This window comes from Passer domesticus, chromosome 2 (genome assembly GCF_036417665.1).
Source record: "Passer domesticus isolate bPasDom1 chromosome 2, bPasDom1.hap1, whole genome shotgun sequence".
Taxonomy (NCBI): Eukaryota; Metazoa; Chordata; class Aves; order Passeriformes; family Passeridae; genus Passer; species Passer domesticus.
The window spans coordinates 101497130-101522586 of record NC_087475.1 but is presented as its reverse complement, the minus strand read 5'-3'; the positions used below and the strand labels follow the sequence as shown (position 1 = coordinate 101522586).

The 25457-nt window shown below is 46.4% G+C and overlaps 2 protein-coding genes across 6 annotated transcripts in view; one reads left to right on the top strand and one right to left on the bottom strand.

Moving 5' to 3' along the window:
• NME7 (NME/NM23 family member 7) overlaps positions 1-8603 on the top strand; it is an 89171-nt gene extending 80568 nt beyond the window's left edge. The window contains exon 12 of one of the 3 annotated variants that reach the window (XM_064410092.1): positions 8159-8603. In XM_064410092.1, the coding sequence (XP_064266162.1) occupies positions 8159-8191 (33 nt within the window). In that variant the 3' untranslated portion in view covers positions 8192-8603. Of the gene's footprint in view, positions 1-7581; positions 8134-8158 lie in introns of those variants that run through there. The other 2 variants (XM_064410093.1, XM_064410091.1) reach the window with 2 other exon arrangements.
• ATP1B1 (ATPase Na+/K+ transporting subunit beta 1) lies at positions 8235-22738 on the bottom strand. Of its 3 annotated transcripts, none has more exons than XM_064410094.1 (6): positions 22596-22738; positions 20013-20141; positions 13030-13185; positions 12175-12359; positions 10240-10320; positions 8235-9634 (listed from the first exon to the last, which is right to left on the bottom strand). In XM_064410094.1, the coding sequence occupies exons 1-6, from the start codon at positions 22693-22695 to the stop codon at positions 9368-9370; spliced, it is 918 nt and encodes a 305-aa protein (XP_064266164.1). In that variant the 5' UTR covers positions 22696-22738; the 3' UTR covers positions 8235-9367. The 3 variants fall into 3 exon arrangements, with proteins under 3 accessions (XP_064266164.1, XP_064266166.1, XP_064266165.1); XM_064410096.1 differs by lacking the exon at positions 22596-22738 and adding an exon at positions 21071-21297; XM_064410095.1 differs by lacking the exon at positions 22596-22738 and adding an exon at positions 20980-21007.
• Between the last annotated feature and the right edge of the window lie 2719 nt (positions 22739-25457).

The following is a 25457-nucleotide window of genomic DNA, read 5'->3' as shown; positions in this document are numbered from 1 at the left end:
ACTGTTGTTTTATAACAAACATCCTCTGAAATGCCCATAAATTTTTATGTGGCTTCCTGTTATTGACCTCAGCCAGTTGCACCTCCCACCTCTCTCTCAGAGGTCAAATAGACAAATTATTATCTCTGCTGGTGCTTCCTAGGTTTCCCATCTCACTGCAGCTTCCTTCACTGACTACCATCAACCAACAGTAATTAAGAGGAGAATTTAAGTCAGCTATTTTCATACATGGGTTGAAATATATATGAAGCATGGGAGGAAAAATTCAAAGCCAAGTATGTTAATATGGATAGAAAACTGTGAATAAGGTTTCCTGTCTGTCATAGATGCTAATACCATGGGATACATTGACTTTATAGTTTGTCAAGCTCTAGAAACTACTTCTTCTTTAGTAATTAATAATAGCTAATGATTCAAAGCATAGTCTCATGCCACTACTGGTTTTGTGCTGTCATAGTGCTGGGCTTAGACACTGTGTTGATCCTGTGCTAGCAGCTGTGCAAACAAAAAATAGGATGGCACTGGTCACCTGAAAGGATGTTGGCTGTAGTCTAGGGCTCCTTGAAGTCATCCAGCATCTTCTGGTTTCAGTAAGAGCTGCATTCTTCCTCTTTGTCTTTAACCCCTAAGTGCACTGGCACATAGGCAGGAATGATGCATCCACAACTATTCTTGAGATATGCTGACATATGTCAGCAAGTCTCTGAGCAAGAGGCATAATACCAGACAAGTTAATTCTCTCTGGAGTATTCAGAGTTGCTAAGTGGGCAAGTTTCCTTCTACATTGGTGCCAGTTACTACTGTTCTGACGGGGAGACACAGTGTGCCAAGACTATCCAGCCACAAACTGGAACTTTGGGCTTCCTCAGGTAGCTGCCTTAGTCCAGCCATTGAATAGTAACTAGATCTCTGAGGTGTCCTGCCATGGCAGTACATGGTTCAGCGCTCAGCGGCACTGTTGAAATCAGTGAAAGCTGATGAGACTTGAAACAAACTCTTGGCCTTTTTATACTGACCCATTCCACAAGGAAATGGAGCTTTCTAGATTCAGTGGCATCTCTCAGAAGGTACTTTGAGCACTATGCTTGGGGAATTTAGACCATTAATTTGGTGTGGATAGCATGTTTCCTGTCAGCTCACTGAGCCACAATCAGAGTAGGGGCTTGTGGTGGTGCATGGAAGGCCCCTGCTGCTGGTGCCTTCCACTGGTAATTTCTTTCAGGATATTTTGTTGCTGTCTCATCTTCATAAATTTAGCACTCTTGCCATGTGTACCCTGTTGGATCTCTGACGCTGGCCGTTTATATACAGACATGAACGGAATGGGACCACATCTGAATAGCATCATGAGCTGTTTATTTAAGCAGCATCAGTCTCATTGCATGACTATGGCAATGGATCGATGCGAGCAGCTCGCAATCCAGACAGCAGGTCAAGGAAACTTAATGTTGCAACATACTATAAGTCAGTCTCAGGCCCAGTCTCAGCCAATCACATAGAGCAAAAGCATATTGACAGTAGTTCTATCCAACCATATGAAGCACACGTAGCTTTGGTTAAAACAATAGCAGCTTTTTCTCTCATACAATGGTTCATTTATAAGAGACAAAGCATAGAGCCCCATTCATATTTAACCTTCTAAATATTTACTAAAATATACTTTTTGCAACTTAGAAAGCCAAACTACGCAGCTTTATTGTTCTATTTCTCATGTCTTTGCTACTGCCAATATATCTTTTCTGCTGCTTTAGCATTTCACTATCCTTACTGTCTCTGAGGCCTTTCTTTATCCCAACTTTCCTAAAATCCTCCAATCCTATGGATTCCCACAGGTCTCCTGCACAAGTAATAATCTGCTGAACATCACAGTTGTTCAGGAAGGACTTTCAATGATGGGGGCCTTCTGCTTTTTTTGCTTCTTTGCTGCTTCCATCCTCACTTGAATCTATGATGTGGTTAGAAAACATGTTCTTGTCTCTGTGTGATCACTTCCTCCTGTCTTGGCCATAACCTGGTAGCTCGTGAGGACCATGACTGTCAGTGCTCTATGAGCAGGCTGTGGCTGTGGCTTGTACAAACACATCCAAACCTAGCTTTACTTAGATACTGCAGGTATCTATGAGCAGCAGGGCCCTTTCCAGTGTTTTTATCCAGTGCCTGAGATGTGTTTGCAGCTTGCACTGACACTTGTGGTGTAATTATGGTGTCTTGTCTCACCTCAGCTTGCTGCTTCAAGGGCACCCTACAAGGCCTCCACAGCAACTCCTGACTGTGAGGCAGGCAAGCAAGTGTCCCTCAAGATAAGTGTGAAGTGCAGAGGCAGTGATCTTGATCACTCAGTGAGCTGCCTGGGTTCCTCAGGAAAGCAGTACTTGCTGTCATGTTGGACTTTGTCACGTCTGATGGGAGATGGGATCTTACACTTTATTTCATTCAAGTGACTCTACCAAGCCATTGATGTATTCTGATGGTGACCAAAGATGTTACTAGATAAGAAGTAGAACTCCAGGTGGGACAGTTCTGAACTAATATGTTCAGTTCCAGCTACAGAGCAGTTGGCTTATGATGGGGACTGAGGAGATTCAATGAACTTGTACCTTCTTGTTAAATCTGCAAGTATCTATGCTTCAGAAGTCAGTGATCTGAGTCAGCACAGTAGTTACACATGATATAAAAACAACATCTTGTTTTTTTAAAGTAGTTCCAGAGTTAACTTATTTTTCTTATAGTGAATAGCATAAAACTCACTTTCTTGGTATTTGTAATTGTGGTATAATGCACTACTGTCTTGTCCTCTCATTTCCATCCTGTTTGGAATTCACATTTTTCTAATCTTTTATTTTATTGTTACAATTTCCAAATAGCTTCCCTTGCCCTTCTCTTCCACTGTGTTTTCAGAGTTGAACATAGCTATACACAATTTTTGAGGTGACAGTTATAACAGCACATGACATAGTAATGTAATAAACACTTTTGTGTTTATGTAATAAAACCTTCCATTGCAAGGTTGGCTTTTTTAGTGCATAGGGGGTTTTAGACCAGCTCTACTTAAGAAATTAATGTGGATAGTTGAAGAGCGTGTGTACAAATTGTTCTCTCTTGGGCAGCCTGACTGGCTTTATTTCTTACATTGTGTGATGCCTGGGAGAGAGGCAGGAGTGATAAACATGCCCTTTTTTTTTTTTAACAAAACAAACCCTCTTCAGATTTGTGTGGGAAAATAAGTCTTTATTTTCAGAACACATACGATAGTAAGTAAGTTGACTATCTTCTTTGACAAACAGTCTTCTTTCTGGAGTGCTTATGGCTGAAAGGTTGGTATGAATCCATGGGGGTTTCCATGTGTTAATCTAATGATTTAGTCATGTGAATCAGCTGAGTGAACTGTAGCTGAAGTGTGGTATAGGTGTCAGGTGTTAGCAAGTGTGTTTTGCTAACAGCATTGGTGAGTTCATGCAAATGTACAAACCAATGTTAATGGGCAAAAAAAGCTTTTTTTTCCTACTTGTGACCTCAAACTGAGCTAACATGTAAAAATTTATCAGACCTTAATGTTTAGGGAAAATGTACTGATGCTGAAACTTTGGGTCAGCAAAGACTCTGGATCATGTGCCTGGATGCCTACACTGACCAAGGAGATAGAGTGTTGTGGTGGTTTTGGGGAGAGGGTGCTGGTGAGTGTCTGTCTAGCTGTGTGGAAGGCACCAAGATTCCTGACAGGCTCCACACAGATACAGGGATGGAAAAGGCTTCCATGTCCCAGCTGCCAGTTTTGGTTCTACAGAGATGAGGAAGGACTGAAAATTACTGTCACCTTTCTGGTGATGGATGAGAAGTGAATCTTTGAACTCAGCCTTTTTCTTGATAGTGTGTCACCCTGTCAGCCCCCTGGCTTCTGCCATGAAGGAGACTAACAGGGTCTCTTACCAAAAACTGCCAGCCCAGGGGAACAAGGGGAATGAGAGTTGAAGTACTATTTCAGTGCTGGGCTTTCTTTGAGGCTGCAGTTCTACCTGTGTGGAGTGCTGCTGCAGCCCAAGGTGTGCCTGGGTCTGGCCTGTAGACAAAAGCTCTAACGCCAGAGCTGCTCAGCAGGAACCTCTCATCAGCACTGCTGTTTGCACTGTTTTCTGGACAGAAAGAGAGTTATATTGTACGTGCCTGTAATTCTTACACTTGGAATCTTCAGCACACTTTGTGCCTGTGCAGGGCCCTGTGTTAATACCAAGATCTTTTGCTCTCCCTTGGAAAACTGGCTGTCTCACTTGATTTGCTTCCCCCTTTATAATTTCGCCTGGCCTTTCCATATGCTTAGGGCACACATTGTTCAGATGATACTTGCTTGCTCAGCCAGGGCATTTGGCTGGATTTTGTTATTGCCTGCTGTATCAGCTCCTGAAACTTTGTGGTAACATGTGGAAGTGCTCAGAGACAGCAGCCAACTTCATTAACATGACTTTTGCTGTGAGTGAGTGTGACTGAAGCAAAACTTCATGGAACTGAAGCAGCTCTCAGCTACTCCTCAGTGAAGTGGTTTATGGGGTCAGAGACAGAAGGTCACGGTTATTCACCTGTTGTTATTTCCTGAGCATTATTGCTATTTGTCCCTGAACAGGAGCTGCTTGCTGCAAAGCAGGTAGATGGTTCCTGGGGTCTGCAAGGGGACTACTGATGTTAAATTAGATCCTGTCTCACCCCTGGGAAACAGTGAGCAGACCTGAATGTTAGCATCATTGGAAAAGCATTTGGGTGGCATCTGTGAAATGTGTTGGTTGGTTTCAGATCAGCTCCTGGTGTGGATTTGTGTTCTGTCAGCCTTGGATCTTGTAGAGATCAGAGGTGTGCTTGGCTCAGAGAGGCTGACCTTGCCCTTGGTGAAATGTGAGGCTTGTTCAGATGTTTTGTACTGGCACAGCTCCCCTTTCGGTGGTTTGGACTATGCTTAGACCTTGGGAAAGCAAGAAACTGTATTTCCTAAAATACAGGGTATTTTGGACTATCTAAAATACTATCAATACCATCCCCATCTGGATGCAAGTTATCACCAAGTCCTGGATCCCCTTGGAAAAGGACCTGGTGCTTTTAGAATGGGGGTTCTTCAAGGTGTCTTCAGCTGGGGCCTCATAAGATGGGGGCACCCCAAATCTCTTGGTAGTGCCGAAATCTTGGTTCTTCTGAAGCATTGATTGTTCTCATAACACCATACCTGTGGTCATGGGATGGGTGACTAAGTTCTGGTGGTTCTTATCCAGCACTGCCATGCTCCCAAGAGTGAGGTTCATAGAGAGAAGGATCCTTTCTGCATACCACAGATATGCCAGCTCTTAACTGGTTTACTAGGAGCTGGGTGGCACCTGACCCACATAAAGTTAATTATACTTAAAGAGAACATACAGGCACCGGTTTTGCACAGTATATGAAATGTAATGTTGCTTGTTCTGATGTCTGAGCCTTGCCAATACAGTCTGTGTGGGTCTTAAACAATCCACTAAAAGCTAATTGAGGAGGAAGAGGTTTTGCACAGGTTTTAAGTAAACTGAGGATGTGCAGCCCAGCTTGGGAAAATTGATTGTACAAAACCAGGGGGCCTTTGGAGACTAAAATAGCACAAATCCTTTTGTTGCTAGTGTCAAGTGAGCAGGCATTGGGCAAGGCCAGCATTTACCTCTCTCAGTGTGTACTGCAGGGGTGGATCAGTACTTAAATCCCAGGGGTGGCTGTGCAGCTCCAGCTGAGGCAGCCCAGGCAGTGCGGGGGAGTTGACTTAGCTCTATTAAACCCACTCCATGGCAGGGAAACAGGCCTGTGGTGGCAGCAGTTGTATCAGCACACCGGGCTGAGGATGGACACGGAGTTATTGCCTAGGAAGAAGCATTCCACTGCACTTGACCTTTTTCTTCACTCTTGGCACAGCTCCCCACCCACACCAAGGGTTGTGCCTGCCCTGTGCTGGACACCTGCCCTTGGCCAAGCTGGGAACGTAAGTCCAGAAGTGCCAGTGCTCAGAGCTGTAAAATTGATAGCTGGTGTGTGCTAGTGCAAGTGTTTGTGCAGACACAGCCCTAAAGGCTTGTGTTGTTAAATATATGTATGTGTCTCTCTCTCTGCTTATTCTTCTAGTGCTTTTGTGTGTCTCTCTTATTAAATGCAGGTGTTCCATATAACAAGAAAGGAGATAAAACTCACTTTAATGGCTATAATTATACTTTGCTGAGTCAATCTGGCAGAAAGCACAGCATGTTCAGACTGGCAGTTTATAATGTAATGTCCTATTAGGCAGTAAGGAAAGCAATGTCTTCTAAGGAGAGTGGATCGAGCACAGATTAAAATAAGGAATCTCGAAGGCATGGTTTAATTTGGATTGGTGAGATGTCAAACTTTGAGGCCCTTGCCCTGCCTGCAGTCCCTCTGCCCCGGGCTGTTGACCAGCCCCGGCCCAGAAGAGGCTGTGTCAGTGCCACTTGTGAAAGGCCGTTTTGATATCAAGGCTATTGTGTATCCAAAGCACTGGTGCCACTGGGCGAGCGGGGTGCCCAGCTAAAAGTCTACACCTGCTTGTCATGGGGTGGGGTGAGGTTTCCTTGGACTTAAGCTGTTTGGGAATTTTTTTTACCATCCTGCAGTCTTCTAGTGCTCCATCGCCAGTAGATCTGACAAATTACAGTGCCATTTCTAATGGGGGAAGGGGATGTGTCTGACCAGGTGCACTGAGGAGGGTGTTTATTTTTGGGGCATGGGGGGTGTGGTCCTTTGGTAGCAGAATTGTCCTGAAGCCTGGGAGCCGGTGGGACTTTTCAGTGGGTGGCTGCAGGGCATGTGGCTAGGATAACTACTGCCCTTCCTGCCTGGTTAATTAGTGATCTGAGCAGCCATTCTGTTTTCACTGATGTGGGACAGGAAAGTGATTGGGGCAGGGATGTTGGGTAAAGGTTTGTTTTTGCCTAATTTCATATGCAATTCCTAAGAGTATGTTACACGAGCCCTTCTGGACTTTTGTTCACTGAATCAAACACAAGCACATTTAAGTTTTCCACAATGGTTGTCCCAGCCCCTGGAATAAGCCAGACTCTTTATTAGTAGTCCATGCTTGGACTTCGCACTCATATAGAGAACTAAAAGGCAGTAAAGTACCTAACCATGAGTCGGGTCTTATACAATTAAAATTGGGAACTTTTTTTGGCTTGTTGGTTGGTTTGGGGTTTTTTGTTGTTGATTTGATTTTTTTTTTTTTTGTCACAGACTTTTCACCTAGGAACTGAATTGTAGGGCAGTTGATCCTACCAAACCTAGAGCCATGCAACACCATCCCCACTCAAAATGGTAGCAGTAGGAACCCATCAGTTGCTGGGAGTCAAAGTGGCTCAGCTTTCCTGCAGTTCTTTTTGCAGGGGGAGTTTCCATTAAGGAGTATTTTATGGTTCTCATCACAGCCTTTTAAATGCTTGCTCTAAATGTACAGCAGCAAAAGAAAGTTGAAGGTGCAATTTCTGCTGGCACCTGCTCCTTGAAAACAACATGGAACAACTAAATGGCTGCACTAACCACCACAGCATATCGTAACCATACTTTTCTTTCCAGCAGATAGCAAAGAGTTCAGCATCTTGCTTCTCCAGGATTGTGTGTTCCACTTAGGAAGTCTTTATCAAGCCCCTTGTTCTAGGATAGTCCTGTTTTATCACTTTACATGGAGACATTCTCCCTGGTAATCTGCATCATGTAGCACTAAGTGAGCCTGACTCCTGCACAAAGCCAGCTGCCACGTTTTGTCACCTCTGAGCAGCCCCAGCAGGCACAGCCTGTCCTCAGCCCTGGCCACTGGCCTAGCAGTAACACAGAGCAAGTGGCTGCCCTGAAACTCTTGTGGCTTCAGTGCGAAGCCTCCCTTCTGGCTGCTGGAAGCTTTAACCTGTACTGAGGATTTGTTTTGTCTGGAACACAGAGGCTGTGCCTCCCAAGGTGGAGCATGTGCAATAATTGGGAAGAGACTTTTTGGAATCCTGACAGGCACAGCAGCCTCTCATCCAGAGTAGGGAGAGGGAAAACAGGTAATGAACAGACCCCAGCACTGATGTGTAACAGCTCAATGTTTCAGGCATTTTAACTCCCTTGTGCTGAGACCGTCTGGGAATGATAAAGATGCATTTTCTGTTTGAAATAGGTGCAGTACTTCTTCAAGATTCTGGACAACTAACAGGCTCCATCCTCACCCACTGCAACAGACACGCACACAGAACTGTGTGTTCATTCATTTATTTGTCCAATGTTTCAACCTGACTGAAATACAAGATCAACAAGAGCACTGTACTCCTGGCTATTATTACATGTTAGAACATAGAGTTTTGCACTTTAGACAACATTTAACACCATTCTATGGGGTACTGCATTGCTTTTATAAAGTTTAAAATAAAGATTTATTTTCAAACATGTGACTTTGGTTTATTTCATACATTACACTTTCTTGCAGAAAAAATAAAATTGTACAACTGCATAAATATAAAATTCTTCCACCATGAAAATGGCTAAAACATTCAATAAAGACATTAGCACCACAGTGTGCGATGCCTTCAGCAGGAAAAAAAAAAAAAAAGAAAAAGATAAGAAAATATACAAAGCAAAGAGTTATGCCTATCACTGCGGAGAGTGATAGCCTGACCCGGTCTCTCACACAACATACTGGAGGATAAGGGAAGAGGTGGAGAGAGAGACAGCATTCACTACAAAGCACAGTACACAATCACCTAGTCTCTTTGACTTAAGTTAGTTTCCCTGCCACCCCTCCAAATAAAATACCCTAAACACCACAGAAAAGCCAGAAGCCTTATGGAGTGCTGTTTAATATTGTCTCACAGGTGGGCCTTTCTTTGAAAAGGAACAAAATAATGAGAAGTTTCATGCCAGTTCTAGTCCCATTGAGTATTTACACCTTGGACAGCAAAAGTCTTTGCTCACAAGAAGTAGAAAACAGATACAATACATGGCTTGAAAAATGACCAGAGTATGCACCTATAGTACTGTACACTAAATAAAATACACAAGGCAGCAATACTTAGGGGCCAGAAACACTGCTTACTACAAGTCAGTTATGGAATCATAATTTATAGTAAAAATGGGCATGTCCCAAGGCTCAATTTTTTTTCTTTTGTCATTTACAGTAGAATAAATATTTGTCACTATTGCTACACTTTGTTTACATTCTAACCTAGTAAATGCAGAAAGCTAGTGTAAAGCATATAGATTACGTGTAGGTCCCATACGTATGACAGTTTGTTCAAGACTAGTAGGTTTTCTTTTTTGTTCTTTTTTTTTTTTTAACCTTTTTAAATGGCTAGGAGGAGGAGGAGGGAGAGGAAGAGAGTTGTGCTTACGATCAGCTGCTTTTTATGTCGAATTTAATATCAAAGCGTCCCTGGAAGCGGTCCTTGTCGCTGTAGACGATGTTCTGCCCGTAGGCCCTGCACTCCACACGCACCTCCACATCATAGGTCAGGTTGGTGAACTGCACGGCTACCAGCGGCTGCAGGTACCGTGGCTGCAGCAGCTTCCCATAGTAGGGGTAGTACTGCAGCCCAAAGCCAGGGTAGCCACCCATCCCATAGTACTCCACCGTGCCAATTTTGTCTGCATCTTCCTCTCGCTGTGGGGGGGAAGAGGAGGCACAAGCAATGACAACCACCCAAACTCTGGCAGCCCTCAGCTATATAAACAGCAGCTGATTTTCAGTTGAGACTGATCTCCCATTTGGTCAGTGCAGGTCCCCACCATGACAGCACAAGAGCTGCCAGTGGTTCACAGGACGTGTCAGCACACATCAGCCAGGAAAAGGGCTTTGCTTAATTTAAAGCCGCAGCCACTTACACAGTTAGAAACCACCAGAGTGTCCTGTGGTACAATTGGACAGGCTTTGGCTACAGAAACTTTGCCGTTTCTCAGCTGATTTTGCACATGCAAGTATGAAATACCTTCCATGGTGGCCTTTTTTTTTTTGGCTCCAGCACCACACTAGGAAGCCAAATGGCTACTTTTTATGATACCTTTCACTATCGTGCCCTGCTTTTACCCCACTTTGTGAAGGTAGCACTAACTCATCCATCAGCAGGGCTTTAAGAAACTTCTGTTATCCCAAGTAAGAACTACCCCATTTGTCTATGGAAAGGCAGGCGAGGGGATAACTACACTTGGATAAAGGCTTAGTCATCCCCTGCAGCTTCCCAACTCTGCTCTGTCACATTTCCAACTTACCTTGGCAACACAGTGAACAGGGATGAGATTTGGGTTGTATTTTGCCATAACCTCAGGAGGGAGGCTTTCATTGACTGGAGCCTAGAAGAAATCCAGAACAAGGGGATGTTACACACTGGACACTCCAGACTGGAGCACCTTTGCAGCAACAAAGATCAACAGTACTGAACACACACCATTAACTGGAATCCCTTCTAAGCACAGTTCAGAGGCAACAGCTCTCAGTGGTTCTTGGGACAGACAAGTAGTGTAACACAACTGGAAGCAGGGGATCTTGACTCAATCAGAACTGCTGGCTGTTCTTACAGCTTCACCTGCTGCAGATACGAGCAGGTCAGGCTGGGTGTAGTTCCATGGTGTCCCTGGGGAAAGTGTTTCATGGCAGAGTGTCTGTAGCTAGAGGTGCTCATTTTTGCAAGCTCAGGTAGTGGCAGGATTGCACTGGTGCAGGATTTGCCACCTGCCTGCCAGGTGTGTGCAATCAGGACTGAAAATGCACAGGATAGAACAAAGTGTGGCAGTCTCACCCTGCCACTGCTGAACTTCAACACCACCAACAAGGAAGAACAAAAGCTCTGGGTATATCAAAGAAAGTGAGTGCCAACTCTCATAGTCCAACCACTAACCCAGCTCATCTTTAGGCTTTTAAAGTGCAGCAGTATTGTATGACAGCATTGCAGTTTCAGATCTGCTTTACACACACTTTTCTCAATGCAAGAACTACAGGGTCTCTGCTGGAGTGTGGAACTGCAAAATAAATACTGCCTTGGATATATTGTTTCTAAATGAAACCTGCAAAGTCATTGCAGGTGACCAGACTCTGCTGTCTAATGCAGTCTGGAGGTCTCCAGAGCTCCACTGCAAAAAAAGTGAGGAACCCACCAAACTCTTCTCTTTCCCAGTCATCTCGTATCAACCCCCACAGTCACCATAATACATTCTGCTAAAATGTTTCCACCACGCATCAGATAAACCAAAATTTTTCTCATGTCTTGTAGCACAGGACAAGCTCCCTTTGAAAGAAAACATTCCTCAGGACTCCTTAGACATCACCAATTCCCATCCTCAAGTGCCCTGACAGATGGGAGTGAAGGTGGCCTAGAACGCCATTTGCACTGTTCTCCATCCAGAAGACGGAGTGGCAGGTTTTGCACACCACCTTATTCAACAGCACATGTTTTGCCACTGAATACTTAAAAGAATTTTTTAGCATTTTAATGCACTGGGGGGAAAAAACCAGAAGGAAAATCCACGAATATCCAGATTAAAACACCCTCTGGCATTATTGCAGATTTCCCTTTGGGTGAAGGACAAAGCAACCAGTTGGCAGAGATACCCTAAAGCCTCTGGAAAACTACACTAAATTCACTAAAGACCTCCTCGCCTTTCTTTCAGCTGTGCCTGACTTTCAAATGCAGGTTACTCTTTAGAGCCTGTGTTTCACTCTGGTATTTAATATTAGCATTTCATAAATTAATTAAGCAGTTATGGCAAGACAGACAAGACGGCACTGCCTGAGGAAAACAATGGTGTGCATCAAGGCATGAAAAATTGTACTGATGTTACTACAGACAGGGTTGGTCTGGGATGGTGCCATGGAAGCATACAGGAATTTAAAATGGGATTTGGCATTTGAAGAAAACGCCCCTTTATAGCAACTCCAATAGCAGGCTCAGAAGTTTCCAGATAAATAACCAGAAGATTGCACTGTGAGGTTCAGTGCTACTTGTTACCAACTTGCAGTGCACAACATTCACTGCTTTTCAATTAAAAGCATATTTAAAGCAAATTACTCAAATTGTCTCAGTTTGTCCTCTGAAGAAAGGGTTTAATACTGATCTCTTTCTGGAGACCAAAAAGCAGGTACAGCAAATCTGCAGCCAACCCTTCTTCTTTATCAGTAGCTTCTGCTAGAAAGGGAAAAAAGATACTTGCCTGAGGTTTGAAGCCAATAATTCTGTTGAGCTTGACAAGGATGCACGGTTTGCCATCCTTGTAGCCGTAGGTGGGATCATTTAATCCAGAACAGTTTTCCAGCCATTCACGTTTGAATTTGCAGACCTTCTTCTGGCCCTGGGCATCATTATATGGTCCTCTCTCTTTGTATTCAGTAGGTGTCTCTGTCACAGCAGGGGAAGGAAAACACAACCATATGCAGTGGGATCTTGTGCGTGTCACACTTCCCTGGGCAGGTAGGATTTCCCTCACCAGGGTAGTTAAGGCACTCCACAGACCTATGCCCAGCCACCCCCCACACAGGGCTGCTCCCAGACCAGCAAGTTTTATGAAGCTTTGTTTTATAACTGAGATTTCTTCCAGAGTTATCTGGCTGAGAGACTAATTTTTTTCTGGGCAGCTTTTACAAGTGGGTTTCCCTCAGATTTGATAGAGGCATATTATGAAGTGAGAGTCTCATTCACATGATTACAAATAACCTATTAAGGGTAAACACCTCCCAGATGTTTGACTGCATGCACGAAGAGGACCAACACTAGCTTTAGCAAGTCATCAGTAAAACCCCTGTGGCTTTCAGAGAGAATAAGGTCAGTGCCATCTTCAGAGTCAACTGAAGAGTGAGTTCTCCAAGTGAAATGTGAGGGTTCCCAACCCTACAATAAGCTGCTAAATGGCCCCGTGTGGTCTGCCCAAATGAAATTAATGAGCAGCCAGTTAACACACATGCTGCTGGAAATCGCTGAAGACCAAGACCACCACTGCTCAACCTCAGCTTCTGGTGGGCCTGACAGAGGTCATTCAGTCATCAGCTGTAGGAAACAAATCAAGACTTACCTCCACAGTCCTGAAACACAATGTTTTCAGTTTGTTGCTCAGCACTGTAGTCCCTTAAGAAATTATCAAGGTTCCTCACATACGGTTCATAACTTCTGGGTTCAGAGGCAGTAAAGGCAATTTCTGTCTTTTGAACCTGGGGGACTTGAGTCAGTCCTAAGAAAAGCAAAATCAGGGAGAAAACGTTCAGTACACCTCAGAGCTGCACATCCTCTAGGCAATACCAAGACCATAACTCCTAATAATAATAATAATCTCTATTTTTCAGACTTAAGAACTTTGACAAAACAGCTTAAGCTTACTGGAGAAGAGGTTCTCCTCTTTCCAGCAACTGTCTTAAAATATTTATCACAGTGTTTGTGTCAGGTAAAAAACCAAAAATCACAAAATGGAGAAGTGAGGCTACAAATCTAGGCTTCCTTCAAGAAAAACAGCCAACCACAAGTTCACTGTGCACTTCTGCCTCCTCCTCGAGGACAGAAAAGAAGCGGCATGTGAGATCAACCACACAGAACACGAGTATCCCTAATAGGCTGCTTTCAGTGTCTGCAAACTCTGTGTTTAACATACAGCACAGCTCTCCACTCGTGAGCTCCTGCAACAAAAGACAAGAGGTTTCCCAAGTCCAGTCACACTCTGCCAGTTGGAATCCATGTGGCCTTTGTGTCTCCCCTGTGGGATGCGGGGCAGGAGACATTTCTCCCTTAGTAAATTCAGCTGCCTAAGCACTGCCTCCTCTGTTTTTACTGCCTAATTGGCTATTTCTGACTGTAAAACTCATCTTCTGGGCTCTCTTATCAGCAGCTCATCACCAAGGAGTTGACTAGGAAATGCCACCACACAGAAGAATTGTTTAAAAGACTCTCCAGTTTCTGGGCTGTGCTAACCAGCTAGATATAGAATATAATAATGATGCACAGAGAAGAGACTATAAACAAGAAATGCCTACAGATAATGAAAAGCACCATCTCCTTTGCTCTTCATTGTGGAACTTGGAAATAGTTGCTCCTGTGCAATGTTTAGGTCACATTTTAATTGAAAGTATTGATGCATGGCTAACACTTTTAAGTAACGGGGACCAAGTTCGTGCTGCTTTTGTGGCAGCCGCTGTAATTATTGAGGTCCTGACTTCAGTTCAGTTTGTCCTCTTCATTTTAGCAAGATCAAGAAAAGGAGCAATGGATCAGCATTTGCTTTGACAGCTTTCAGAACAGGCCTGTTGCCAAGAAGCTCCTCTGGTGCAAAACTCAGGCAGCTTAGCTGGCTGGCCCCAACCCACAAGAGCTTGTGACTCCAGCAATTTTTCCAAAGCCACTTGAGTGCTTCAGCTCAGTCCCTCCACAAACCAACTCACCACTCCCCCCCACCCCCCTGCCACTACACACTAACTTGGAATTTGTAACCTAGGACAAAGATTACCTTTGTTCCCCTAAACAGCTCCTGATCACCAAAGATTGCGAGAAGTCCAGCAAGGAGCTCCGGTGTCTCAAGTTTAATTCCTGAAGCAGCTTTTAACTGCTCAAAAATCCCTCTGCTACAAACAGACCAGGTTGAGTTTACAAGTTTAGAAGCAATTCTCTCTTCCTCTAGCAGAATGACATCCTACCCTCCAAAGTCAGTGGCTTTCAACCCTTTTTCGAGCAATTACTAATTTTCTTGCTTGACAAACAGTTATATATAGAAAAAATACGCCAGTTTCCATTTTAGTAAGGGACTTCAATCCCATCCTGCTAAGCCCTTCTCATGTTACCACTCAGCTGGGAAGAACAGACTCGGTCACCTGAAGTGACTGTCTGGAACTGCAGCAGAGGCAGGCCAGGCCTTGGGTCCTCTCCTGGGTCTGTCATTTCCAGAGTTCAAGTTACAGGTGACATACATATTCACATACATATTCAAGTGTATAAATACCAAAAAATAAGAAAACATGGCCAGGCTTGTTAAGTTTCAGTCAGGCAAGTGAAGTTGTCAGTTTTGCTCAGGACCTCCCCATCTCTGTTTCTTTTCTTGGCCGAGGTAACACATACGGCACCCACACAGGCCTGGCAAAGGTGATGTGAAGGTCAGCAATAAACCCTGTGGTTTGTAAAAGGCACCCAGTAGAAGATCCCTGTTCTCTCTTTAAGAGATCCTGGCTATTGATAGGTGAAGTCCAAAGCCAACCCTCTGCCCATCAGACAAGTGACTTGGCTGGAGAACAGGCTGCCATCCCAAAACATCCCTGTCTTGCACATCTCCACAGAACTGCCATGAAGCCCAGGCAGTATGTCCAAACAGCTGTTCCAGCGGCCAGCACAAAGGAACCACTGTTCCTGCCAGGTAGCCCGTGGCCCAAGCTGGGCTGTTTTCTGCCTAATTGGGAGCATTTCCAGGTGGAGGGATGAACCAGAGTAGATCAGGCTTTGGCACACACAAGTGGTTGCTTTAAGATAAGAGCAAAGTGGAGATCAATCTTCCCACTTACAAAGCAAGAAAGACAATCTTTATGAATATTAAAGACTTGTAATGAAAAATACCTTTATCCTAATTAAAAACTGTGTTAATGGCTTCTACCACAACCTCCATTCTCATATGCCTGCAACTGACTGGATGCAAAGCCCTAAGCTCTGATGTCTCATTTCCTTCTGTACATCCCATAGGCAAACTAAAAGCTGCAGTGCTGTTAGAAGAGCAGGGCTATCACTGAAACCTTAAGCAATCTTGTATGGAAAACCAAGCATGTTGTACAATGTTGTGTTCTCTGCAGAACACAAACCTTTCTGGAACATTCTCTCACCCCCACTTGGCAACTTAAGCAAGCAGGACAAGAAAACACTTAAAAGCCGAGCCCTTGCAGTACTACCTGGCATGTATTGCTAGACACCTAAGGAAGTGTGTGGCTGGCATAAATGAAGCTTTTAGGGGCTGCATGCACTTGAGGAAGCCATTCATGAGCAAGTCCTATGGGGGGAAAGAAACAAACCCACAGGTGCTTTCAGAGCCAGGAGTCTAACAACTCCATCCTCAGACTATAATATGTATGACACAGCTCTACATCTCAAGCTGTTATGACAGAGATGCACCATGGTGTCACATGGTTATGCTGTTCGTTCCACACAAAAGAATGAAGTAACTCATTGCTAAAATACTGACAAATTAGAAAATTGCCACAACTGGCACTTCAGAGTGCCTTGTTATGAAATAAGACTCATCTTCACTTGGCTGACATTGTCCATATAAATGATAAGCAATGCCTTGAGTTGGTAATGGACACCACCTTTTGTTGGCTGTGATTATACAAGGACATCAAACACCAAAAAAACCCCACATAAAGTCATTTGAGGTTTTTTTTCAGCTACAGTTGCACTTCCAAAATGCCACTGCAGATTAAAATCATGTTTATTCAAGTTCATTTAAAAACAGTTTTCCACATAGATTTTATCATTGTAAGCTGCAATAGCAAGACTTCAGGAGAAGTATCCTGAGGGTAAAGAGGAAGAAACTAAAAGTGGGAAGTCAGGCTTGTTATTAGGAACAGTTGTATAAGGCCATAGTAACCACTCTTGCTCTATCACACTGTGGTCATCTCCAAGTACCATGCAATCTTTGTTCCAAATGAGTATGAACACTCCTGAGATGGCACAAACAACAAACTGAGTTGTCACTACACCCTCCCCAAGCTCACTATGTGAGGACAGATTTTAAAAGCCACCATATCAAACAACGTCCTTCCAAGCTTCCAGTCAACCTCATCCCCATAGTGCAAAAAGCAGGTGTGAGTTTTCTGCAAACACAGCAAAACCTGCTTGGCTGCAACATCCTAGAGACCGAGATTTTCCCAAGCACAAGTGCTGCTGAGATGAGAGAAGCAAAGAGGTGCAACTTCACAGGAGGCAGCACACATTCCTTTGAAGCCTCCCTGCTGCTGTCCAAGCTAAGTAAGCCATGTGGGGGACACACACCAAAGCAGCCTTTCTGCGATGCATTCACTGCCCAGCAGTGCCTGAAGCAGGAACACCCAAAATCCCCTGGCTGGAGCAGGGATTCTTCCTTCCAGCCACCACTGACAAAGCTTTGCTTCAGGCTGCAGTGAGCGCTGTCCCCTCAGCCAGGCCGTGATGGAATGCTGTTCCACGGGACACACACCACAAGATGGCAGGATACACAGCTCAATTTGTATTGGGGTAAGGAGAGGGAGTGAAGCATTATTTTTTAGGGATTATGCTTAAGAGGCAATATCCTCATAGTTCACTAATAGCAGGGTAAGTGCTCTGTGTTCAAAGCAGAGTCCAAGCCTGCAGCACACATGGAACTGGGAGCTGGGGCTGTTGCAATGGCAGGGCTGGACAGGCAGGTGAACTGCACTGTCCCTTCCCCCACCACAAGAAGAAAGAAAGAAAAAAATAGTGTAATGGAAAGGTACAATACTCAGCTTGCCCTGAAGCCCTGTATAACATTCCTGTTGTGTTCAATGCAGAAACCAATTACCATATTAATGGCACTTGGCTACAAAAATAGCACTTTATGGCTTTCAATGTTATACCCATGTCAATAACTCAATACAACACCCTGTAGGTTCTGCTGCTGTTATGAAATCTGTTGTATTTCAGAACAAGAATGATATTATAGCAGCCCTACAGCATTTTTGCTTGCAAATCCTGAAGGCAAGTTAGTGTTCCCTTTCTCAAAACATTCTGGGCTGACACAACAGTGACTTGCCCAAGAAGGACAGAGCACTGTAACAACAATAAAAGCAGCTTTTCTGGCTCCCTAGAAAATCCAGGATTTTATCAGGTTGCCAGTATACTTACTTGACTCACAAATTTTCCCACAAGAACCAGGAATTAGAATTGCACAGCATCCTACTTTATAGTTCATCAGCTGCAGGTGTCTTAGATCACAGAAATTTCAAGTTTGGTGCTCACCACACATGTGTTCCTTGACAGAACAGCAGCTGTGCTTGAAGCACTGGGGAGAATCCTGCACAGCCTGAAAATACAAGGATTGCTGGCCCCCAAACAGCAGTGCAGCCACTCACTATGTGTCAGTGTCTCTAAAAGCCTGCATTAAAAGACGATTTTGGAGTCACAGTTTCACGGCTGCTGTGCTACAGGACAAGGAATGTACTGATACTAAGTGCCAGCCTCTGCCATGTCCTACATCAGCTTGTCCACATCTGTAGGAAGTGCTGCCAAGTGATGCTCTGCAAAGGATCCTGTTCTATTTACTAATTATTTCTTTGAAGCTTTATGCATACGCCATTGCAGCTTGGTTCAAAACCCTTGTTTACTGGCTCCCCACTGTCACACATTTGAGGAGGTGGATTTTGTTCCCCTTGATTTCAGTACCCATCCTGAAAGCTTATTACAAAAGATTGCTGACAACTTTGTCATCGTTCCTCCATTTTGATTTTTGCAGCACACACTACAAGAGTGTCTTGAAATTCAATTCCTTTTCTTTGTTAAAAAAAGAAGCCCCAGAAAAACTGGTGCAGTATGCAATTAAGGTATTAGTAAAAATCCTCTGAAGGCTGAAGTCTTCCACAAATATTTTACCAGAGCTGCTTTGAAATTGGAATAATAAACTGCTGTTTCACAGAAAGCAAACAATTTATCTAGAACAGGTAATTATGTGACATCTGGCTGAACAGCAGATCTATCTGGGTGAGACCTCAGATCCATGGGTGTCTTCGATAATTATTTCATGAAGGGGAAAAACACATTACTGAGTAACAGTTACCCTAGAATTAGCCATGTTGGCTTTTCAGATCCAGCCAATGGCTCTGGGAAGTATCAGTGACAAGTCTTTCCTGCAAACGTCAGGATCCACTGCAGAGATTAAAAGAACTGCTTTCAGTGCTTAAGACAGCATTTGCCCCAGCCATGGTGGTGGTACATGAAGAAGTATAACACACTAACACAGCAGTTCAAGCCTCTGTTCTGTGTTTAAAGCATGCCGGTAGAAAAGCAGTTATGTGGAAAAGATGACTTAGCTGATCTGCAACACCATTTGGTGACTGTGACATTCCCTTTATTCAGAACAGGGATTCACAGCACAGCATTGCAGGCAGCGAGACTGCAAGACACAGCACACCACCAGGGCTGACTTGTGCAGCGACAAGCCATCAGCCTCACAATTGTCACTTAAATACCACTGTTATTAAAAGCTTCTGAACTGTTTCACAGAGCAACTGAAGATGGATCGTTAGGATGCCCAGGCCAGGCAGCCTCAAGGTCATTTGCAATGTGGGAAAGCAGCAGTTGCGCAGCTCCCCCTGCACTCCAGCCGCAGCGGGAGCTGGATGGCGCAGCGCAGCCTGGGCAAGGGCCACTCACTCCTTCTGCCCTACCCAAGGCTAGCTGGCCACAGGCACTGCTCAGGCATCATTTTGAGCAGAGATTTCCATCTCTGTGAGGACAGGTCACACATCAGCAGATACCAGACCCACCCTCTCTTCACCTCCCATGCCAGTCAGTTGCAATTCCTATTAGTGAGTGCCACAGCATCTCTAGAGCGTGGGGTACTTTGGTGTTGGATAAAGCAATTCCATGAGCACTCCCAGAATTGGCACTGTCCCCTTGCTCCTTGTGCATGCCGCTTCCACTGATAGAGCCAACATTTTGTCTTTATCCCTTTACTTACCCACGTGAACAGAGTGGTTCTGAAGAAAGAAAAACTGAACCCAGCTTCCTCATACAGCCTGTTCCCAAAAGTGAAGCCTTTTAGCCTCACCCCATCACTTCAGCTTAGGGGAAGGGAAAACCAAAGCAGGTTTAAGTTCCTCTCAGAGAGGAGACATTTTTCCTGTGATGCAAGCTTTAATTCTAGAGGATTTTCTTCAAGCCCCAGTACTATTAACACAGAAGGCTGAGATCATACCCACCCCCTACAAATATGTGTTGCTGCAACAACATGCTTATTTCATCCTCCTTCTTGAGGTGAGTAACCAACCCCGCCTTCCCAGAACAGCTTGCACAAAGTCAAACACGGGCCTCCTATTTAGTTACCTGGAGGTGCCACTCGATCCTGGTATTTGGGCTCGAATTCGCTGACAGTGAGCAACATCACTTGGATGGTCCCGATGAATATACCTGCCAGGCAACCGTAGAAGATGACATAGAAGAGGAGGATCTTAACTGCAAGAGAAAACAAAGAAAGAGTAATCAAATCAAGTCCTCATGAAAGTCGTGTTTCAGGACAGTACTTCCAACCTTTGCCACTTGCAAGGAGGTGCCCAGCACACAAAATTCTGATGTTGCAGACATCTGTTTAACAGTGAGATTATACCCTGATGCAGACAGGAAATATAAGGCACTCCAGTTGTTTGGTGGTGGGGAAACATGAGTCCCTGAAAACTTAGAAATCTGTAAATCAGGGTTTGGGCTTATAAAATATAAAGACTAAACCACATTCCCCCACACCTCAAGGATCCCTTGGCTGACCCAGCACCACCACCACAGGCCCTTGCACTTGACACGGTCAGTGATCCAAGTGCTTGCCCCACAGCAAGCATGGGCGTGCTTGAAGGATACTCATTCCACACAGTTCGGGGGCTCAAAGCTATTTCCAGGAGCAGTACCATTAAGTGTTTCATTCACGTTTACAAGCCATTGTGAAGCCTGATCTCTTCTAGTAATTCAGGCCATCACTTCAAAAAAAAAGACAAGGGTAAAGAGTTCAGGTCCAATTAACTTCAGTAATCCATCTCAAATGTAGGAAAGCACTCGGGCACTGCTCATACCAATTAGAGAGTGAATTACATAACAATCAAAGACTGAATGTAGTTTCAGTCCAAAAGAAATGTCTAGAATCATCTTGAAGGGGAACTGGGAAGAACTGAGAAGAGTCTGGAGACGCAGCCCAGTTCTGGGTATCAGTTACCAGTTTACAAGGATTATCTGAACAGATTAACTGCAGGGTAATATGGTGTACTATGAACCACCACACCATCTGCAAGGGTAGGCCAGCCCATACCAAGCAGCTGCATTGCTCATCAGGCTGCAGGGACAGACAGAGGCCAAAGACAACTTCAGAGCGAGCAGGCTTGATCTCAGACTGTCCTCACCTAATCACAAACAAAACAGCTGTAGTTTATTCGAAAGACTTGAAGTGATGAGCTGCCAGAGAAGGGGAGTAAGTAGTGGGTGGAAATATTCCTCCTCACTGCTCAGCTCCATAAAAAACCACCCTACATCATTAGAGAAGTCTCACAATGAAAGCTGGCAGTTGTGATTGTTCTAAGTCTCTGAAAGACAGGCAAACAAGAGGGCCACCCAGAGAAACAAAGGCTGAGGGACATTATCAGAAAGGCACTCCATGCTCTTGTCTTCCTCGCATGCACGCGGTGCTCCATGAGTTAAAGCACTCTTTGGTATCCAGGCAGCATAAAGCAAATGGCCATGACGTCATGGACGTGTGGAAATTTTTTCCAGAGCACGGTCACAGGAGGTGCTGTTGTAACAAACCAAACACTAATGCTGTTGTCTGCAGCATAATGCCTTTGAGTTTTGTAACATCAAAAGGCAAACACTGGGAGGTAGCTTATTTAATCAGGTTGCCAGACAGGATGCTCTAAACGCCAAAGACACCTTAAAGGTCAAAACCACTCCAAGATATCAGAAAATACGCAGTGGATCTAGAAATTGTGCATCACAGGGTTGAAGGAAAAAGCTTCTTGCAACAGGTAGGCTTATAACAGAAGAATCTGATCTGTAGATCGACTCAGCAAACAGAAATCAGTCCTAGGCAGATAGGTACAGACACTGGGAGAAGGACCTGGTTGATCCTCCACGTTTGAAGCACTGCGCAGTTGCCTGGTGCCTCAGGAGCAGAAAATACCTCTCCATGCGCACCCACAACCCCATTCTGCTCACGTAAAGATACGGCAGAAGCCTGCTCTAGTCCGCCTGCCAGAGGTGCCGGCTCTGGACGTGGCACCTCCGGGCCGATCCATTACAATAGGAGCTGAATTCAATATCGCACGGGTGACAACATCAGCTGTGGTTGGCAGCAACTGGAAGACTGTTATTTGCGTAAAGAAATTAAAAACCTCTTTAAGCTAAATGCAATGAATACAGCACAAGCATTTATGAGGAATGCACATAGAGCCATTTCCTTCTTGCGGAGATATTAAGTCAACTGCTCTTTCTCAGCGGAGTAAAACTCGCTTAGTTTCACTTATCCAGAGAAAACAGAAAAAAACCAAAAAAGCCTCTGTAAGGTCTATAGCAGATGAGAGCTGGGAGGTCAAGGTCCCCCGACGGCGATGCTCCCGGGCCGGGCCAGCCACCGGGAAAGGAAGGAGACCCAAGGACGAGGCGCCCTCGACAAGGTCGGCCCGACCCCGCCTCACCCCCGGACCCACCTGGAGCCGCACTCGGGGGGCAGCGCTCGCCGGCCGTCGCGGGGCCCGAGGGGACACCGAGGGAAGCGAACAGGGGACCCCGTCCCTGCCTCCCTCGCCCCGCAGGGACGCCCCTGTCGCCAGCCCCCCCCGCCCCGGCCGCAGCCCCGCCGCAGCCGGCGGAGGCGGAGCGCCGGGGCCGTGCTGCAGAGCCCGCCGCATCGCCGCCCCCCGGCCCCGCACTCACACCAACTGCCCCCGGTGCGGCCCAGCAGCTCCTTCTTCTCCGAGTTCCAAATGAATTTCTTCCAGTTGCCATCACCGTCCTTGGCCTTCCCGCGGGCCATGGCGAGCAGCGGGGTGGGCGAGCGCCGTGCACAGATCTAAAGCCCTCAGCGGGTGGAGCGGACCCGGAAGGTGCGGGTGGGTGCGCCCGCCCCGGCGGCGCCGGCCCGACGGGGCAGAGCGGGGGAGGCGACCGGGGGCGGGGATGGGGGACCGCGGGAGCGGCGAGGGGAGCACCACGGAGGGGACAAGGCACAGAGCAGCCGCGCTCCCCGCGCAGCGCCCCTTCATATACACCGCGGACTCCGCCCTGCCCGCGCCGCCGCCAATGCGGATCGGCCGAGCGCTCCGCGGGCGGGGCCCGGGGCGGGAGGGGCGCAGTGGGGGCGCGCCGGCGGCGGGAGCGTCAAGGAGGGAGGGGGCGGGGGGCTGCGGCACCTACACCGCGGGGAAGGGTGGGCGCGGGCCGCCCGCGGCTCGCCGGAGCTCCGACCCGCTGGGCCGGGCAGGTGCGTGCGCGCTACCGCGGGCGCCTGTGTGCCCGCACCCACGCACCTGAGCGCGCTGGTCCGCACACGCGCCCGCCCGTTCCCGGTATTCCCGACCCGCCCGCGCCCTGCGGTCCCTGCTCCCCGCAGCAGAGCCAGTCGGCCGGGCGCTGCTGAGCACCGTCCGTCTCCCAGCAGGAGCTCCCGGCGCCCCGCACGGCCGCCCGCCCCGCTCCGCCGGACTCGCCACACTCCGGCGGGCTCACCGGAGTGTAACGCGGCTGCGGAATCATGAGCGCCGACAGCACTCCCGTGCCGGCCCCGAGCTCCGTCGCCCGCACCCTGGGAGCACCAGCCGGGAGGGGCGGGCAGGAGCTCCCCAGCGGCAGCAGGACTTGCCCGTCCCCTGTGGCGGGAGGGACACGACTCACACACGCGACAGCCGCCGCCCTTGCGGGGTGACCTTCAGGGCACTGCACAAACGCCACAGCCGCCTCGGGGTCGGGGAATACCCAGCCGTCGGCAGTGCACCCCGGGCCCAGCAGGGTGGGGTTGGGGGATTCTCTGCGGGGACACCTCTGTCATCACAGGTAACCCATGTGCCTTGGTCCCCTGGTACCATTACAGGACAGTTAAATTAAATTTGTGCATGCAAGCCTACTTGAGTTTACTTCTGAACTTCCTGTCGGGTTGTAATATTGTATTCCACATATTATCTTGCCCCTAAGCTACTGATACATTCTCTGAACTTTAGCTCCATTTTTTTAATCTTTTTTTTTTTCTTCTTCTTCTAAAGGTCTGGAGTTGCAATGAATGCACATAAGATGAGCCCTTCCATAATACTACCTAATACTACCTAGCAGGTGCACATTCTGGCAGTTCCCTGCAAGAATGACCTATCCTGGAATCAAGGATCACCCAAACTCAACATGCTCTTCTCAGGTCTCAAGAAGAAGTGGTCTGGCCACCACTATCACATACCCTTCCTAAGCTGTTAAAGGGAACAAGTGATAATGAGTCACCCTTCTCCATGGCTACAACCCTGAACCAGCCCCTGAAGCAACTAAGGAACCTGCTTTTTTAGGCTTTCAATCTTACTTTGCTGGGGCCACTCAAGGTCTAGGTCCAGACAGGCCAGATACCCTCAGGGTTACAAGTACACTCATGGCAGTGACTGAGGATGGCTTCCTTAGCTTTAGACATGCAACCAGACTTCTCAAAGCCATGAAGGCTTATGGGTTAGAGACACACGGAGGTTGGGTGCCTAGATGGCCGCATGTGTTTAATTGGAAGTGGCTGGTCTGATGAATGCACCATTATACATGATCAAAGGGAGCCAGGTGTGCCACACAGATTTTCATCCTGGGTTAGGAGAATCAGCTCTCAGTGGTGTTTATGTGATGGGAAAAAGCTGGAAAGCCATAGGAAAGAGGGTAATTGACATCTCTCTTTTCTTCTTGGTGTCTGGGCAGAGCCAGTCTTTTAAAGAATCCTGGTGATGGTGGTTGATAACAAAAGCAAATACAGACAGCAGTACCCGATACCCAAGTGAACATCATCTACGCTACAGGAGGGTACTATCAGTTACAACTTAAGGCAGCTGTGATTACAATCAAACCAATAACTACACAAGCACTGCTGAAGGAAAAAACATCCATTCTTGACTCCTCAGACCACAGTGCGGTTGCTGCTCTTGCCAGCTAGTCTGTTCCTCTCAGCTGCTGGGCTGAGAGCTTGCAGCTGCAAGTCTGCAGTGGCAACAGAAGAGCGGAACCAACTATCCTTCTAACGCCCTGGGTGCAAATTTATAGCTCAGGTGTGCTACACTACAAAGGACAGCAGTTAGGGAATTATGTATGGGTGCATGGTGGTGTCACCCAGGCATGATATCTGCTCACCAGACAGCCTGCCCTGCAATGTTGTGTCATGTTTTCTACAGGACAGGACCCACTTCATCTGCCCTGTGGGAGAAACAGCACATGAGTTAGCTCAGGGCACATGCAACAGCAGCAGTCTGTGCAGCCTCTCCTTCCTGCCTACTGCTTGAGCAATAGGGTCATCCAAAATAAAACAGGCATGGGACATTCAGGGAGGTCCAAGGTGATACTGAAATCAGAGATTTTAATAGGGATACACTCTACCACAGCATTATTTCCTATGACCACAGAAAGTGACTTTGAAGAAATCAACTAGAGAAGATCTAAAGAACTGTATCGCGATTACATAGTAAATGGCCACCCAGAAACACGATTTTCCTCTGAGCACAGCACACCATCACTACGAGCTCCAGTGCTGCTGGTGGAAGCTGAGCTGCAGGAGCTTCTGACTTCATCAGT